Source organism: Bactrocera neohumeralis, chromosome 6, assembly GCF_024586455.1.
Source record: "Bactrocera neohumeralis isolate Rockhampton chromosome 6, APGP_CSIRO_Bneo_wtdbg2-racon-allhic-juicebox.fasta_v2, whole genome shotgun sequence".
Taxonomy (NCBI): domain Eukaryota; kingdom Metazoa; phylum Arthropoda; class Insecta; order Diptera; family Tephritidae; genus Bactrocera; species Bactrocera neohumeralis.
The window spans coordinates 50,361,343-50,377,605 of record NC_065923.1 but is presented as its reverse complement, the minus strand read 5'-3'; the positions used below and the strand labels follow the sequence as shown (position 1 = coordinate 50,377,605).

Genomic DNA, 16,263 nt, shown 5'->3' with positions numbered 1-16,263 from the left:
TGCCCATGAAAGGAAAGCGTTATGCAGACGTAGAGGCCATTCAAATGGCTTGCACCGGCATACTGGCGGCGATACCGGCCAACGAGCGAAAACACTCGTTCGACATGCTTTTGAACCGTGCAAAAAGCTGTATTGAAGCAGAATGAGACTATTTTGAATAAAATAAATTGATTTTGCCAAATAAACCATTTGTTCTGTTTTTTTAAAGTCCTGTTTACTTTGGAACACACCTGGTATGTATGTACATACATATGTATGTATATATTTTATAATAAACGAAAATTAAAAAACAAGTAAGGAAGGGCTAAGTTCGGGTGTCACCGAACATTTTATACTCTCGCATGATAAAGTGATAATCGAGATTTCATTATACGTCATTTACATATTTTTCAAATACCGTATTTTTGTAAAGTTTTTTTCCGCTATCATCATTGGTTCCAAATGTATATGTATATTATACAGAGAAGGCATCAAATGGAATTCAAAATAGCGTTATATTGGAAGAGGGCGTGGTTGTGAACCGATTTCACCCATATTTCGTACATGTCATCAGGGTGTTAAGAAAATATTATATACCGAATTTCATTGAAATCGGTCTAGTAGTTCCTGAGATATGGTTTTTGGTCCATAAGTGGGCGAGGCCACGCCCATTTTCAATTTTGAAAAAATCCTGGATGCAGCTTCCTTCTGCAATTTCTTTCGAAAAATTTCGTGTTTCTGACGTTTTTTGTTAGTCGATTAACGCACTTTTAGTGATTTTCAACATAACCTTTGTATGGGAGGTGGGCGTGGTTATTATCCGATTTCTTCCATTTTTAAACTGTATATGGAAATGCCTGAAAAAACGACTCTGTAGAGTTTGGTTGACAGACGGACGGACGGACAGACAGACAGACATCCGGATTTCGACTCTACTCGTCACCCTGATCACTTTGGTATATATAACCCTATATCTGACTCTTTTAGTTTTAGGACTTACAAACAACCGTTATGTGAACAAAACTATAATATGTACTCTCCTTAGCAACATTGTTGCGAGAGTATAAAAATTGTGAGTCGGCGTGGGCCACTTTTCTCTTCGAAAATGCGTGAATGAAGGTATATAAAATTAAAGTTAAAAATCAGAAATGGAAAAATTTTCTGTTGTTCACTTCAGAAAAGAAAAGTGGTAACCCTTTAAGAGTGGGGAATGTTCCTTTATGACGTGTATAATTTCATTTTCGATCTTGTGCTTCTTCGGTGTTCCCTTACAACAATTCACATTTTAAAACAGCTAACATTTGCGTATTCTCTATTAAATGACAAGAGGGTCGCCAGAGGATGAAATTCGGACTATAAAAAATACAATTTATTAACAATGTTAAGTAGTATTTAAATTTTATTAAGAATTTGAACAAAATATGAAGAAAATCTAAAGAAAGATGTAGAAAACAATTAAAAAAAAATGTAAAAAAAATTAAATTATCATTCTTATACAAAATCATTTGTTTTCTTTCTGGTTTTGGCTTAATTCTTCCTTTAATGAACAATCGAATTAAATCGGCCAATTAGAATTTCTCTAAACGTGCACCTACGAAAGGATGCCATCGGGAACACAGTTAAAGGGGAACACAAAGTTTTCTGTTAGCGACATTAAACATACATAAGTATGTATATAGAAGAAGATTCTCTGCTTAACAGCCAATGTTAATTATGTACCCGGCCGATAGCCCATGATGCTAGTGCTGCGTATTTTCTTAAGTTTGTATAATAATTGTATTATTATGTAAGCTTTTATAAAATAAAAAAAATAAAAAAAAATAATTATGTACCTTCTCTGCTTTGACAGTTTCTGTTAATGTTCACTAATAGCGCGATTCTGTCAGCAGATTCTAGTCACTATTTGTGACATTTTGAGGTAAAGTCTCAATTTGTGACTAATTACTATTCACTAAACAGTCCCTAGCGTTAGTCTCAAATTTGAAACCTGATAGTTGGCAGGTCACAAAACTAAAAGGAACTCTTGTTTGCCATTTTGAATATACTGAATAGAGATCATCATAGATATTAAACGATTGTTGTTTTTTTATATTTTGTTTCCAACTCAAACACGAAAAGGTTACAAATAATTCAATTTTACATAAATTTCGTAAATATTATGACACAAAGTCAACATATATTTTTATTTATATTGGTAATTATGTTTTTTGACTATGTTATCGAAAATTTAATATTTGTTAGCGACATATTTATTTTCATTAAAGTGTAAAAACATCTTTGAATAATGAAAAGTAATAGATTTTGTGAGTGTTACTTCCAGAATAGCAAAATCGTCTAAAGTCACAAAAATTGTCTCTAGCTTAAAATCTCAAATTTAGAGACTTGAGACTGTATCACAGTACAGAATCGCACGGTTAGAAACTTGTGACTGTATCACAGTCCAGAATCGCACGGTAATCCGGTTTTGTGAGAAGCGTATAGCGCCATCTGTACGACGTTACTAAGAGTAGGCTGGCTTTGGCAAAACTGTTTACGGCGACACCTTTGGACAAAAGTTGGAATGAAACAGAAATAATTTACGGAATAACTACCGATGATAAAATGTTCTCTGCGTTAATTTCACGTCGCGGAAACTTGAAGGCTAACAAATGAAGCGAATTTGCCGGTTGAAAGTGCGCTTGCGTTCATGAATGAAAATGTTCTGGGATTTACTACATTTGGGCTTCGGTAATTTCGCTGCCATATTGACTTATGACTTATGAGACTGCTTATGCCATTTGAGAAAATTGTTGTATTTGTAGAAATATGTTTGTAGTTTTTTTCGAGTGACATACATATTTACATATGTATGTACAGTGTCGGACAAAACTCATTGGACTAACACGAGTGTCTCATATATTCCGTCATAACTTTTTACATAGATGCATTAGAAGAATATTTTTGCAAAAGAGAGATCACATATTCTATATTAAGAAACAATGAAATTTTATTTTTCAACTTTATGTAAGATTTATAAATTATGTAGAATGGAAAAAGTGAAAATTCGTGACGACATAACTCATTGGACTTTAGCTAAATACGAAAATAAATTAGTTTTAATTTAATATTTTACTGAGTAGCCGTTATTTCTTTTGATTACAGCATATCTTTTAAGCATAGATGAAATTAAATTACTAATATGTTTTTCATTTACTCCATTCCAGGCTCGTTTTAAGGCATCAAATAGCTTGTTCGAATAACCGTTAACCTGGATTAAAAAAATTAACAATTTTATAAAATAAAATTCTTCGATCAGACCCATTTTATTCTATTCTAAAAGCAAAATTTCATTAAAATTACTGAAGGGTGTGTTACTGTTGTCACCAGTTCAAATCAGGCATGCACGTTTTAGAAGTGCGGATGTTTAAATGCAGTATATTTTTATATTGGCAAGTCTTTTTATTTGTAAATAACTCAAAAACTAATTTCGGATCAATGTCGACGTAAAAATTCAGGTAATCTTCCATTAAGATATTACACTTGATTGCAAAAAAATAATTTTTCAAATTGTCTAAAAGTCCAAATGTGACTCACATTTTTAGCCCCAATACTATATTTTCGCAGCATGAAATTGTTCAATATGTGTCTTATAAACTGAACCGAAGAGGCTTAGTTTATTATACATATTGGGTTGATGTGGAAAACGTCAACCAGAGGATCGAAATTCTTTATATTAGGGATATGAGTTTTAGACCAACTCTATAATATTTAGTGGCAAACTTAATTGTCAAGTTGTCCATTTAATTTTATTAGAAAGTCGTAATGTCAGGTGGAAATTCGGAAATCACTATACATATACGCTATATTGGGACAGAGAAAGGAACGGCCTGATTTAACTAACTTTTGACATTGCTCAGGTACATACTCGTATATTCAAGAACATATTTTCAAGCAATTTTATATACATATATACATATATCTGATACACTGACCGACAGTGGGGGATTTGGGTAATTCATAGTCCAATATCACATCTGGTCGGCATTAAAATATAATGCATATATCCAATATTATACGTTCAATTAATTTTATTAAGATATCTAACATATTGACCGATATATACGGTAAGTTTGAAAATCTTGTATTAGGCCTATAAGGGATAGGGGTTAACAGAAAAAGATGATATCAGAGTTTCAATAAGGTTCCTCACATATAATCACCACTATATGCGGGATAATGTCAACTGGATGTTTGAAAATATTGATATTAGTCATATGCAAGTTTTCAATTGATGTTATTAATTTCAGGCACAAAGACGTACCGTTATTAAAAAAACACGCGCACTTGACTTGACATAACTCGCGTATATTACTATATAGAGTATAAAATCAGTTTGCAAATTTTTTTATTAGGTACATGGGGACTAAGGGAATTATTGATTCGATTCAACCCATTTTTGGCATACGGATATATTATTATCAGATAAGAATAATTTCTGAGTTTCTATAATATATCTTATATATTGACCTATATTTTTGATAAAAAGTTCGCTATAGGAACGAGGGTCCATATATTCGGTACCGAGGGGGTTGAACAGTTTTGGTCTAGTATTAATAATTTTTGGTCATAAGCTGGCAGACTTCAAGGAAAGTATTTCAGAGTAGATTTAGCCCGATATATTAATTGATGCTTAATTTGAATACTTGAAATTGAATTAGATTGAGTTTAAAATTGTTTATATGAGATGTAGGCGCGGTTGTGGTCCGATTTCATATTTCAAGATTTATTTTCCCATAAGGCATCCTTGCTATTGCGATCTTTTGTGTCAAATTACAGGTCTTTAGTTTATCTTAATTTAGTGCTTAGTTATTGGCACTTTATAGGTTTTCGGCTTATGGCGTTTTGTGGGCGTGGCAGTGTTCCGATTACGTCCGTCTACGAATTCGTTCTTTTTTATTAAAAAAGGCGCATACCAAGTTGCATCAAGATATATTGATTTCTACTGAAGTTACTGCTTGCACGGATGGAAGGACGGACAGACAGACCGTCATCCGGATTTCAATTCATATCGTCATTCTATATCTATGTATGTCGCTCAGTTTTAGGTGATACGAACAACCGTTAGGTGAGCAAAACTTTTATACTCAGTAGCAACATGTTGCAAGAGTATAAAAATGATCAATATGTACTTCAATAGCCAGACGGCAATTAAGGCAATAATCTCGCATCACATTACTTCAGAGAATGTGCTTAAAAGCAGTGAGGCAGTACATAAAGTGGTTGCCGGAAAACAACCGCATATACACTGGGTTCCAGACCGCAAGAACATTCCGGGACTCGAAAGATGCTTAATTTGATGAGATTGCCAAAAGTGTAATCCGCTCGACTGCCTAATCAGTTTAGGAAAAAAGCAAAAACGAAACACAACGGAATTTCTTAAAGGACTGACGCTGACGAGATGGAATGCCTTAAGAGCATGCAGGATCTACAAGATTATGTGCATATGCGTTTTACCCACACGGTCTCGAAAAGATTGCAGAGCCGTATGGATATTAGTAACCTAGTCACAGAATTCATCTTAGATATCTAGTATTACTTACCAAGTACCTACCAAGTAATACTAGTACTTAGTATTCGAATTAGATATCTAGTCTCCATTAAATTTCACAAAAAGCGTTGACGTGCTGCTCGACCGAAATTTCAAATCGTATTAAAAATGATCTAGCATTACAAAGGTGTAACCTAACTTAACTTCACATCGGACTCAAATTTTGACATATTGGTTTTTTTTATTGACATTATCTTAACTGTTTTCGATGGAAAGTTTAAACTATCGTTTTGTCGAACAAAATTTTGCCTTAAATTTATTAAACTTAAAAACCATTTTTAACGATGTTAACTTTTTAATAAATGACTATAAAATATAAATCATTTAACATAATGTTGTGTCGATTTTTGGAAAGTTACTAAACTATATTTTTGTCGAACGGAGACCCTATAAAGTATATATATATTGATCAGTATGCGGTATCCGATGTCCGTCTGTCTGTCTGTCCGTTTATTATATATCAACTCAGTTTTTAAGATATCGTTTTGAAAACCGTTTTTAAGAATATTAACGATATTTTAACTTAAATATAGCTGCCTACAAACTGGTCAAAAAAGATGGAAAACTTTCACATTTGACAAGATATATAAAATATAAATGACATTCTAAAGCTACATAATGGGTTGTCAAAAAAGTCTTGCGGTATTTTTATTGGATTTTTTTTTTTATTGAAATTAAAATGAATTTTTGATGACTCATGCCCAGCTCTTGACCGATGCTACGGCTGCTACTATGCCGGTCTCTTTCGACCAATTCAGCGATTTTTATCGCAATTTTCGACGACAGGCCTTCCGGAGCGTGGCGCATCTTCGACTACCTCTACACCAGAACGAAAACGTTGAAACCATCGTTGTGCGGTGGAAATGGAAACTGTATCGGGTCCATAAACTGCACAAATTTTATTGGCGGCTTGAGATGCATTTTTGCCTTTATCGTAGTCATACTGTAAAATATGCCGTATTTTCTCTTTATTTTGCTCCATGTTTGCGACGCTATAACTCACGAACGACTTAAAAGAAATGACAATCAATCAAACACGTGTTAGCGCTGGAAATGAGCTTTCCAAAAAGGTATAGCGTGCGACGAATGAAACTAGAACTACGCGCTTACTAGCGAAAATACCGCAAGACTTTTTTGACAACCTATTATAAAGGTTTAGCCTTCAGTACGTTTAGTTTATAAAAGATATTAAGCCACGGCAGAAGAAGGCATTTTTTTCTTGTTTGCTTTATTCTTCCCCCCATTCTTCGTGAGTGATTTCCGTCCAGACAATTTCCCTTTGTTTGTGTTATTTACGGGTGGTTTCGGCTTTGAGATTTTTGGTTCAAGGCGCACAAATAGATCGTAATTGAAGTCCGTGCAAGCCTTGCCTGGAAAATATTTCATAAATAATCATAATCCTCAATAATTCCTTAAAAAAACAATTTTCGCATACCACAACACATTTCTTGTCCGCATTCGGCACATGTTGCCAATTTAGTTTCTACAATGCCAGATTTGTTTTTGTTCTTTTTAACGCAATTATTAAGAATGAAATCTCTGCGATCGCGCATTTCGGTCTTCAATTGCAACTTGGCCATCTCTGTCATGCGACTAAAGTACTCTTCTTCCTGCTTAGACTTCGGTCGCAGCGTGGTAAGCATCTTCCAGTCGATTGGTACTGAGCACAAGTCCATTATAGGTACATCCTTCATTTCGGACGGTATAGGATCTGCGTATGTATAAATCGGTTCCCGTTCGCCATTATGCTTTGATAGTTTTCTGACCTCTCTCTTCGAAATCTTGAAAGAGAAATCTTTCTCTTTAATCTTTATTTCATCGGCACGTACTTTGATTGGACGCATTTTATAATCGGGCACTTTCTCCATTAGTCGTTTAAATTCTTCTTTGGTCTGAGCGATGTTCTTACTCAGATCAAGTACAGGAACAACCGTTTTCTTCTTTGCCAATATATCTTCTAATTTACTCATAGCACAAAGTTTCAGATAGATTTATTAACAACTTTATTTCCTTGATAAATTTTAATGTTGGGGAAGTATTGATCAAATAATAACTAAGTCCATTGGTAACCGTGGCGACAACCGTTATTAAACAAACAGTGTTCACATTAGTTAGACAGATTTAGTGATGCCACTAGTAAGTAAAGGACTGGATGAACGATGAATGCTTCATAAAATTTAAAATAATCTCTCATTATTTGGAATGATGAATGCAACTGTAATAAGCTCACAAATTCAGAAATCATAAGATGGGAGTGGAAACGTTCACTTTTAGGTAAACTTTCATATCTCACAATTCATTTGGGTACAGGGAAAAATTCGCTCATATCAAAGAAAAATTAATGAAATTGACCCCTTATACTCCCATTGTACCCATAAGACTATTAAATAAAATGATTGTTATACTCTTAACAGGATATAATAATTTTTGCTGGTTTGGTTCGGATTCGTTACGATCTATATCGGTTTAGCGATATCTGTATGTTCATCTCTCTGTCTGTCTGCTGTATTACTATGCATATTTTATGAGCCCAAAAAATAAGGTGACATTGTATTTATTTTGAAAATTCTTTATTTATTCTTCCAAATCAATTTCATCCCCTTCAAAGTAATCCCCTCCCGATGCAATGCACTTATGCCAACGGATTTTCCAATCTTCGAAACACTGGTTGTAGTCACTTTCCGGGATGGCCTTCAGTTCCGTCTTCGCTGCGGCTTGAATCTCCTCTATCGTATAAAAACGGTGTCCCCGGAGCGGTCTTTTGAGCTTGGTGAACAGCCAGAAGTCGCACGGCGCCAAATTAGGTGAAAACGGTGGTTGCGGAAAGATATGGGTTGAGTTTTTGGCGAAATGATCACGAATTACGAGGGCAGTGGATGGTGCATTATCGTGGTGTAAAAACCAAGAATTGTCTTTCCACAACTCCGGCCTTTTTAGGCGGATAGCGTTACGCAAACGACGCATAACGTTCAAATAATATTCCTTGTTGACTGTTTGACCGGTTGGAAGGAATTCATAATGCACAACACCACGATAATCGAAGAAAACAGACAACATGACCTTGATTTTTGAGCGACTTTGGCGCGATTTTTTTGGTCTCGGCTCTCTTTTGGCACGATATTCGCTCGATTGATCGGTTGTTTCGGGGTCGTAAGCATAGATCCAAGTCTCATCGCCAGTTATAATGCGTTTCATGACACCCTGGTAGTCGCAAAGCATCGTTTCACACACTTCAACGCGACGCCTTTTTTCCAAAAAAATTCAATGTTTTCGGTACCAGTCGAGATTTGACCCGCTTGAGGCCCAAAACATCCTTCAAAATGGTATAGGCTGAGCCTTTCGACGGTTTTTCAACACCAAATCTTTGATTTGTTGAACGTTAGCTTCGTCGGTTGAGGTTGATGGTCGCCCTGGGCGCTCTTCGTCTTCGACACGTTCACGGCCGGCTTGGAACTCACTATACCACTTGTAAACATTTTTTTAGACATTGCCTCATCACCAAAGGCTTTCTGCACCATCCTCAACGTATCCGCAGCAGAAAATTGATTCCGTAAACAAAATTTAATGCAAATTCTTTGCTCAACAAATTTCGACATCGCAAAAAACGAAAAATTCACTTTTAGCAGCTCACAAAACGACACGTATCTCAAACAGACGCCGGTCGTTTCTTCTTTTTGCTACGTGGCGCCAATTGGATATTCCAACCGTAGCCAGGTCCTTCTCCACCTGGTCCTTCCAACGGAGTGGAGGTCTTCCTCTTCCTCTGCTTCCCCGGCGGGTACTGCGTCGAATACTTTCAGAGCTGGAGTGTTTTCATCCATTCGGACAACATGACCTAGCCAGCGCAGTCGCTGTCTCTTAATTCGCTGAACTATGTCAATGTCATCGTATATCTCATACAGCTCATCATTCCATCGAATACGATATTCGCCGTGGCCAACGCGCAAAGGACAATAAATCTTTCGCAGAACCTTTCTCTCAAAAACTCGCAACGTCGACTCATCAGATGTTGTCATCGTCCATGCCTCTGCACCATATAGCAGGACGGAATAATGAGTGACTTATAGAGTTTGGTTTTTGTTCGTCAAGAGAGGACTTTACTTCTCAATTGCCAATTCAGTCCGAAGTAGCACCTGTTGGCAAGAGATATCCTGCGTAGGATTTCGAGCCCGAAATTGTTGTTGGTGTTGATGCTGGTTCCAAGATAGACGAAATTATCTACGACTTCGAAGTTATGACTGTCAACAGTGACGTGGGAGCCTAGTAGCGAGTGTGACGACTATTTGTTTGATAGCAGGAGATATTTCAACTTGCCCTTGTTCACTGCCAGACCCATTTGCTTTGCATCCTAATCCAGTCAGGAGAAAGCAGAACTAACGGACCGGGTGTTGAGGCCAATGATATCAATATCATCTCTCTGTCCTTGTCCCGTCCATCGCATTTCTTGGACGGCGGTGATGTCAGCCTTTATTTTCACGAGGACATCAAGCAGCTGGGCAGCGGCACCTTCCCAATTAAGGGACCGGACATTCCAGGTGCATGCCCTAATATCGTAGTCCTTATTTCGTTTGCCATGGTCGTCATCAAAAGGAGGGTTTCTCATCCGCGGCTGTTGGTTGTTTTTCATTGGTATAGTTTTTTTACGTGGCGGGTCCCAAACCCAGCGCACAACCCTATGTAGGGGATGTTTCGCCATCTCACTTTAGCTCGCCTTCGAACGGATGTTCTTAGGCTATCCAGAGGATACTTGGTCAAAGACCGGAAGTCGTGAGCTGCTTGAGTCATATGTAAAAGAATCGTTTCTGGCCTGAATGGCGATCAGAGAACTTTCCTCAAATGCGTGAACTTCTACACATGACTCCATCCTCCATAAAACCTATTATCAAAGGTAAAAAGTCAACTATAGGTGTGGCTCGAAATCGGTCCCAATTTCACAACGGCTCCCAGAAAGCCCTATTAAATCATCCTGGAGGTAAAATTTAATATCTCTGGCGTATTTAGTTATTGATTCATTGCGGTTTTAGTATTTCTAATCAGTACTATTATGTAGGGAGTGAATGATTTTCCGATTTCATTCATTTTCACACTGTCGGTAGAAGTCCTTATAATATTTGCGGTCAACAAATTTGATTGTTGTAGTTTTAATGGTTTAGGAGATATGTACATTAAACTTATTAGAGGGTGGGGCCATGCTTACTTTTTTTAAATTTTTTGACCACAGGTGGCCCTTGCCACTGTGATCTCCTGGGCCACTTAATTTAGTGTTTAGTAATCGCACATTATAGGTTTTTGGTTTTGTGGGGATGCCAGTGTTCCGATTACGCTCTTCTACGAAATCGTAATATTTTTGTATTAAGGGAACCTCGTATCAAGTTTCATCAAGATATCTCAATTTTTACTCCAGTTACAGTTTGCACGGACGGACGGACGGACAGACAGACAGCTGGATTTCAACTTTTTGTATATAGCCCAATATTTATCTCGCTTAGTTAGTGCCAAAGTTCTGGAGGTGAATTACGGCCTAAGAGACTTGGGCATCTGTGTGTTTATCTCTGGTAAGCAGTGTACTTAAATATGTACTGTAGAGTATATGAATGTGTCCACGACAAATCAGCATTATACGGCATAAAACTGTCAAGTACACAACTTGATAAATAATCCGGACTTTACACGATCAAGAAATTGCTTTCAAGCTGCAATACACTCACCCTTTTCTACTACCATACACTGCTTTTCAAACCTGAACGCCGTCTTGATATCAATTTTTTCATTTAAGTCGTGGTTCAATTTGACGATCAAGCCAAAGCAGCTGCTGACATAGTTCCGCAAACAGTCTGCACTTCCCAACTGCAATATTCGGGAATATGAATATTTCGTTAAATTCATAGATCGATATCAAAATTTATATCAATCCATTATATTATTAATATCATGCGAAATTTTCAAGAATTTAAACGGTTTCCATGACGACGGCTTCATGAAACTATTATTGATTATCAAGTTGCTTGCAGCCTTTACCCCGGCTGACAATTTAAATCATTTTAGATTGTGAGATCAACATGAAAGCAAGTTCTTGATCGTGTAACTGCAGCACAAGACAAGTAGAAACATACAACATTTTTAAAGCTAAGATAATTTGCAGTTGTAGAAATCAGAGTTTTATCAAGATGCTTGTACGGACAGACGGATACACCGTCTCGTCGGTCGAGATTCGACTCCTCTCGTCATCCTAAACAGTACCAAACGAGTTACCCAATTGAATTGATACTAGAGTGTACGCGGACACTTCATTAAAATAAAATAACCGTTATCTTTAATGCTATCAATTTTTGTTTTAAATATTTTAGACCAGTTTTACCATTGTGTCATACTCTCGAAAAATGAAAAAAAAAAATCACAACATAAGACCTAAAATAAATTATTGTTAATTGTATCAGACGCAAATCGAATCTAAAGATTAGTAACTCTCGTTTTTTGTCTGAGAAAGAAGAATATCTCCAATTAAAAAGCGCAACAGAATTTTGTATGTGTCATTGAGCATGTTAGGTCAGGCCGTGAGAGCGATAACTTGAGTAAAAATTCAAATCGTGATGAAACTTGGAACACGCGTTCCTTGCAACCGAAGGGAAATTGATGATGGGCGTAATCGGAAAACTTTTATGCAACTAAACAAAAAATTATAAAGTGCCATAACTAAGCCCCATTACATAAAAACATCTATGGTTTGAAGCATTTTTAAAAAGTGCGCATGATGGGTTAAATATACATATCTCCTGAACCGATAAATTCAAATCGACCAAATCCTCTAAGAACAAATATTTTCGATATTCCCTACATTAAAGTGAAAACAGATGAAATCGTATAAAAACGACACCCCTCTCTATATAGTGTTTAAGTATGTTGAGGACTAATAACTCGCTGATTAAATGCGTTAGAGGCATTCAACTTTACAGGCCAGAAGATTTGAAGGGGTTTCGTAAGAGCCGGTATGGGCGTGGCGACGCCCACCTTTAAATTAAATTCGATATCTCACAACCTGCTTGACCAAAATGAACTAAATCCTTTACTTGACATTATCCAGATATTCGTATATTTCGGTGTGCAAATAAGGAAAATCAGGGCACAACCACGCCTACTTCCCATATAAAAGAATTTTAATTCCAACTGTTTAATAGTGACTTTATGATATGTTATCTCAAGCCTAAAATTGGATAGTAATTGTTGAAGCGCCCAGATACCGAATATATGGAACTATGGTTAACTTTTTACTGAAAAGTATTGAACAATCTGAGTCTCCTGATAATATTATAGGCTTGTGTTTAAAATCGGGTCCATCCCCCCTGTACCTAATAACGCTTGATCCAAGTAGCGGTACTTTTTTCAATAGCCTTATTTTGAAAGATCACGTGTGGGTCGTATCAAGCTGTCATGTTATTTTTTTTTCAGTATTGTTTGGCATTTCATCATGGAAAGATTTATGCCTGAACAACGTTTACAAATCCTTGAATTTTATTACGATATTTTACGTTCTGTAAAATTTCGCGCGCTTCGCTCAACGTATAGTCAACATAATCGGCCAACTGAACGTACTATTCGCAACATCATCACCCTCCTCGATACCCCTTCATTATTGGATAATATTCGACCGAAAAAATCACGTTCAGCACGCAATGAAAAAAATATAGCACCCGTAGCAGAGAGTGTACACGAACACCGTGGAGAGTTGACTCAGCGCCGTTAGCAGCAATTAGGACTGATGTATGAAACGACTTGGCGTATTTTAAGTCGAGATCTTAAATTGAAAGTGTACAATATACAACTTGTGCAAGAACTGGAGTCACTCGATCTTCCCAAGTGACATCGCTTTGCTCTATGGGCTCTTGAAAAGTTCCAAGAAGATCCGACGTTTTCGAGTCAAATTTTGTTCAGCGATGAGGTCCATTTCTGGCTCAATGGGTGTGTAAACAAGCAAAATTGCCGTATTTAGGACTAAGGCCAAGCTGAAAAGGTTCAAGAGTTGCCATTGCATCGAAAAAAGTTTGGTGTTGTTTGTGGGCTGGTGGAATGCTCGGTCCATATTTCTTCAAAAGTAATGCCAGTGAGAACGTAAGCGTTAAGGCGACCGTTATCGCGCCATGGTAGTCAACTATTTGATGTCTGAAATTGAATCTCGTGATCACGGCGACATTAGGTTTAGATGGCGCCATCTCCCGCACATCACATCAATCAATGGATTTATTGAGAGAACATCGATTGGTCATCAAGATCGTGTGGTATCACACCGTTAGACTTTTTCTTGTGAGAATTTCAAAGCTTAAAGTCTATGCGGACAATCCCGCTTCGATTCAGGCCTTAGAGCAAATCATCTCGCGTGTCATTCGCCAGTTATCAGTCGAAATGCTCGAATGAATAATCGAAACTTGGACTCAACGGATGAACCATCTGAGACGTACCCGCGGCCAACATTTGAAAGAGATAATCTTCAAAAAATAAATGCCAAAGAATGTTCTTTCAAAATATAATAAACATTCTCCATTAGTTTTGAAGGGAACCTTGAAATGGTCCACCCTTTATTATGCTTTTAAGCTTTTGTCGCCGGAAGCCGTTTGAAGGCAAACGAATGAAGTGGTTTTCTGGTTGAAGGTGCGATTGCGTCCATGAATGAAAAGAATATACAAAATTATAGTAATTCTTTTACGATTTTGTCGAATAATGAATATTGATTGCTTTCTCCGTCTTTGACACTTGGAAGATGCAGGAGTATAAAATGTTCGGTTACGTCCGAACTTAGCCCTTCCTTACTTGCTTAACATTCTTATTATGTAAGTAATCCAAATCACTTAACATGCATCCTTACTTAAATGCACCTATTCAGGCGCTGATTTATGACACATTTTTAGAAAACTGTATGACATCGAATGTAATACATATATGTACCTATATACATATATGTGTGCACATAGGTTTTGTTTCCTTTGGCAACTTAATTTTGTTAAGAATACAAATAAGTGCCCCACCGAAATATTGTCATGTTGCCTCACAGTGTTTCCTGCTACTTTCGGTAACGAAAAACAAAATAAGACAAAGCACTTCGAAACAATGATATTGTTTTGTACATATATAACATATTTATACCTTCACATACGCGTTGTTGGACTGTGATCCTTTAAAAATACGGGACAAAGGGAGTAGGCACCTACTGTGAGGGATAAGCAAAAGTCAAATAACATCTCTATTCAAATGAAATGCATTTCTATGTTGAAGTGCATACACATGCGCATACCCATATGCACATATGTATGTATATATGTATGTATGTGGCTCACACAAAATCCACAGCAGAGACCTTTCTTGTGTTTAACATTTCTGTGAATGTACCTACTAACTCTATTTCAGGGCAGAGTTAGTACACTTGAGATAAATTTCGCAATGATAACAAAAGGGTTTGTCAAAGGAGTAGTCTTTATCAGAAACAAGTCATGAAAAGATCAGGTACATCCAAACATTAACGACAAATTTCTTTTTCTTCTTTACTGGCGTAGACACCGCTTACGCGATTATAGCCGAGTTAACAATGGCACGCCAGTCGTTTCTTCTTTTCGCAACGTGGCGACAATTGGGAATTCCAAGTGAAGCCAGGTCCTTCTTGCCTTTCCAAGGAATGGAAATCTTTCTCTTCCTCTGCTTCCCCCGGCGGGTATTGCATCGAATACTTTCAGAGATGGAATGTTTTCATCCACACGTAAGACATGACATAGCCAGCGCAGCCGCTGTCTCTTAATTCTTTGATCTATGTCAATGTCGTCGTATATCTCATACAGCTCATCGTCCCATCAAAGCAAAGGACCATAAATTTTCCTTTCTCTCGAAAACTTGTAACGTCGACTCTTCGAAAGAAACTCGGAGTGAACACACCTCGATAAACGAAGAAAACCGTCAACATAGCCTTGATCTTAGATCTGCTTTTACGTGTTTTTTCGGCTTCTGCTCACCTTTGCTACGATATTCAGCCAATTGATCGTCTCTTTCCGCATCGTGAGCATACATCCAATACTCATCGCCAGTAATAATAAGTTTCATGACATTCTATTAGCCCGAAAGCATCGTTTCACAGAAGTTAAGTCGCCGCTGTTTTTCGAAAAAATTGAGAGATTTTGAAACCAATCGTGCTTCAGTTTTCTTAAGCCCAAATAATTTTTCAAAAAGGGTTTTACTGATCCTTCCGATATTCCAACGATGCCAGTAAGATCTTCGACTATTAATCGGCTATTCTCAAGCATCAATTTATTTTATTGACGTGTTGACCATCAGTTGATGTTGATGGCCGCCCTGGACGTGGTTCGTTATCAACGCAGACTAGACCCTCTTTGAATAATTTGTAGCAATCATAAACACTTGCTCGCGATAAATAAATATCACATAAAGCTTTTTCCAATATTCTGAACACTTCGGCTCCGAGAAAATTGATTCCGTAAGCAAAATTTAATGGAATTTCTTTGTTGAATAATTTTCCCCGTTCCGTCGGTCCAAAGGCATGTCGAACGAGTGTTTTAGCTCGTTGGCCAATATGCCGGTGCAAGTCTTTTGAATGGCCTCTACGTCTGCATAACACTTTCCTTTCATTGGCAAATGCATTTTTCCGAAAAGGAAGAAGTCGGCAGTGCCATATCAGGTGAATACGGGGAGTGGTTAATGGT

The 16,263-nt window shown here is 37.1% G+C and overlaps 1 protein-coding gene across 1 annotated transcript; it reads right to left on the bottom strand.

Annotated features, from left to right (window-relative positions):
• Nucleotides 1–6,157: 6,157 nt before the first annotated feature.
• On the bottom strand, nucleotides 6,158–7,611 carry LOC126763462 (uncharacterized). Its single transcript, XM_050480998.1, has 2 exons — nucleotides 7,002–7,611; nucleotides 6,158–6,936 (listed from the first exon to the last, which is right to left on the bottom strand). The coding sequence occupies exons 1-2, from the start codon at nucleotides 7,534–7,536 to the stop codon at nucleotides 6,755–6,757; spliced, it is 717 nt and encodes a 238-aa protein (XP_050336955.1). The 5' UTR covers nucleotides 7,537–7,611; the 3' UTR covers nucleotides 6,158–6,754.
• Between the last annotated feature and the right edge of the window lie 8,652 nt (nucleotides 7,612–16,263).

Coding starts and splice junctions, on each gene's coding strand:
- LOC126763462 (XM_050480998.1), bottom strand. CDS start 7,536: ATGAGTAAATTAGAAGATATATTGGCAAAGAAGAAAACGGTTGTTCCT. Junction 6,937..7,001: donor CGGACAAGAAATGTGTTGTG/GTATGCGAAAAT, acceptor AATATTTTCCAG/GCAAGGCTTGCACGGACTTC.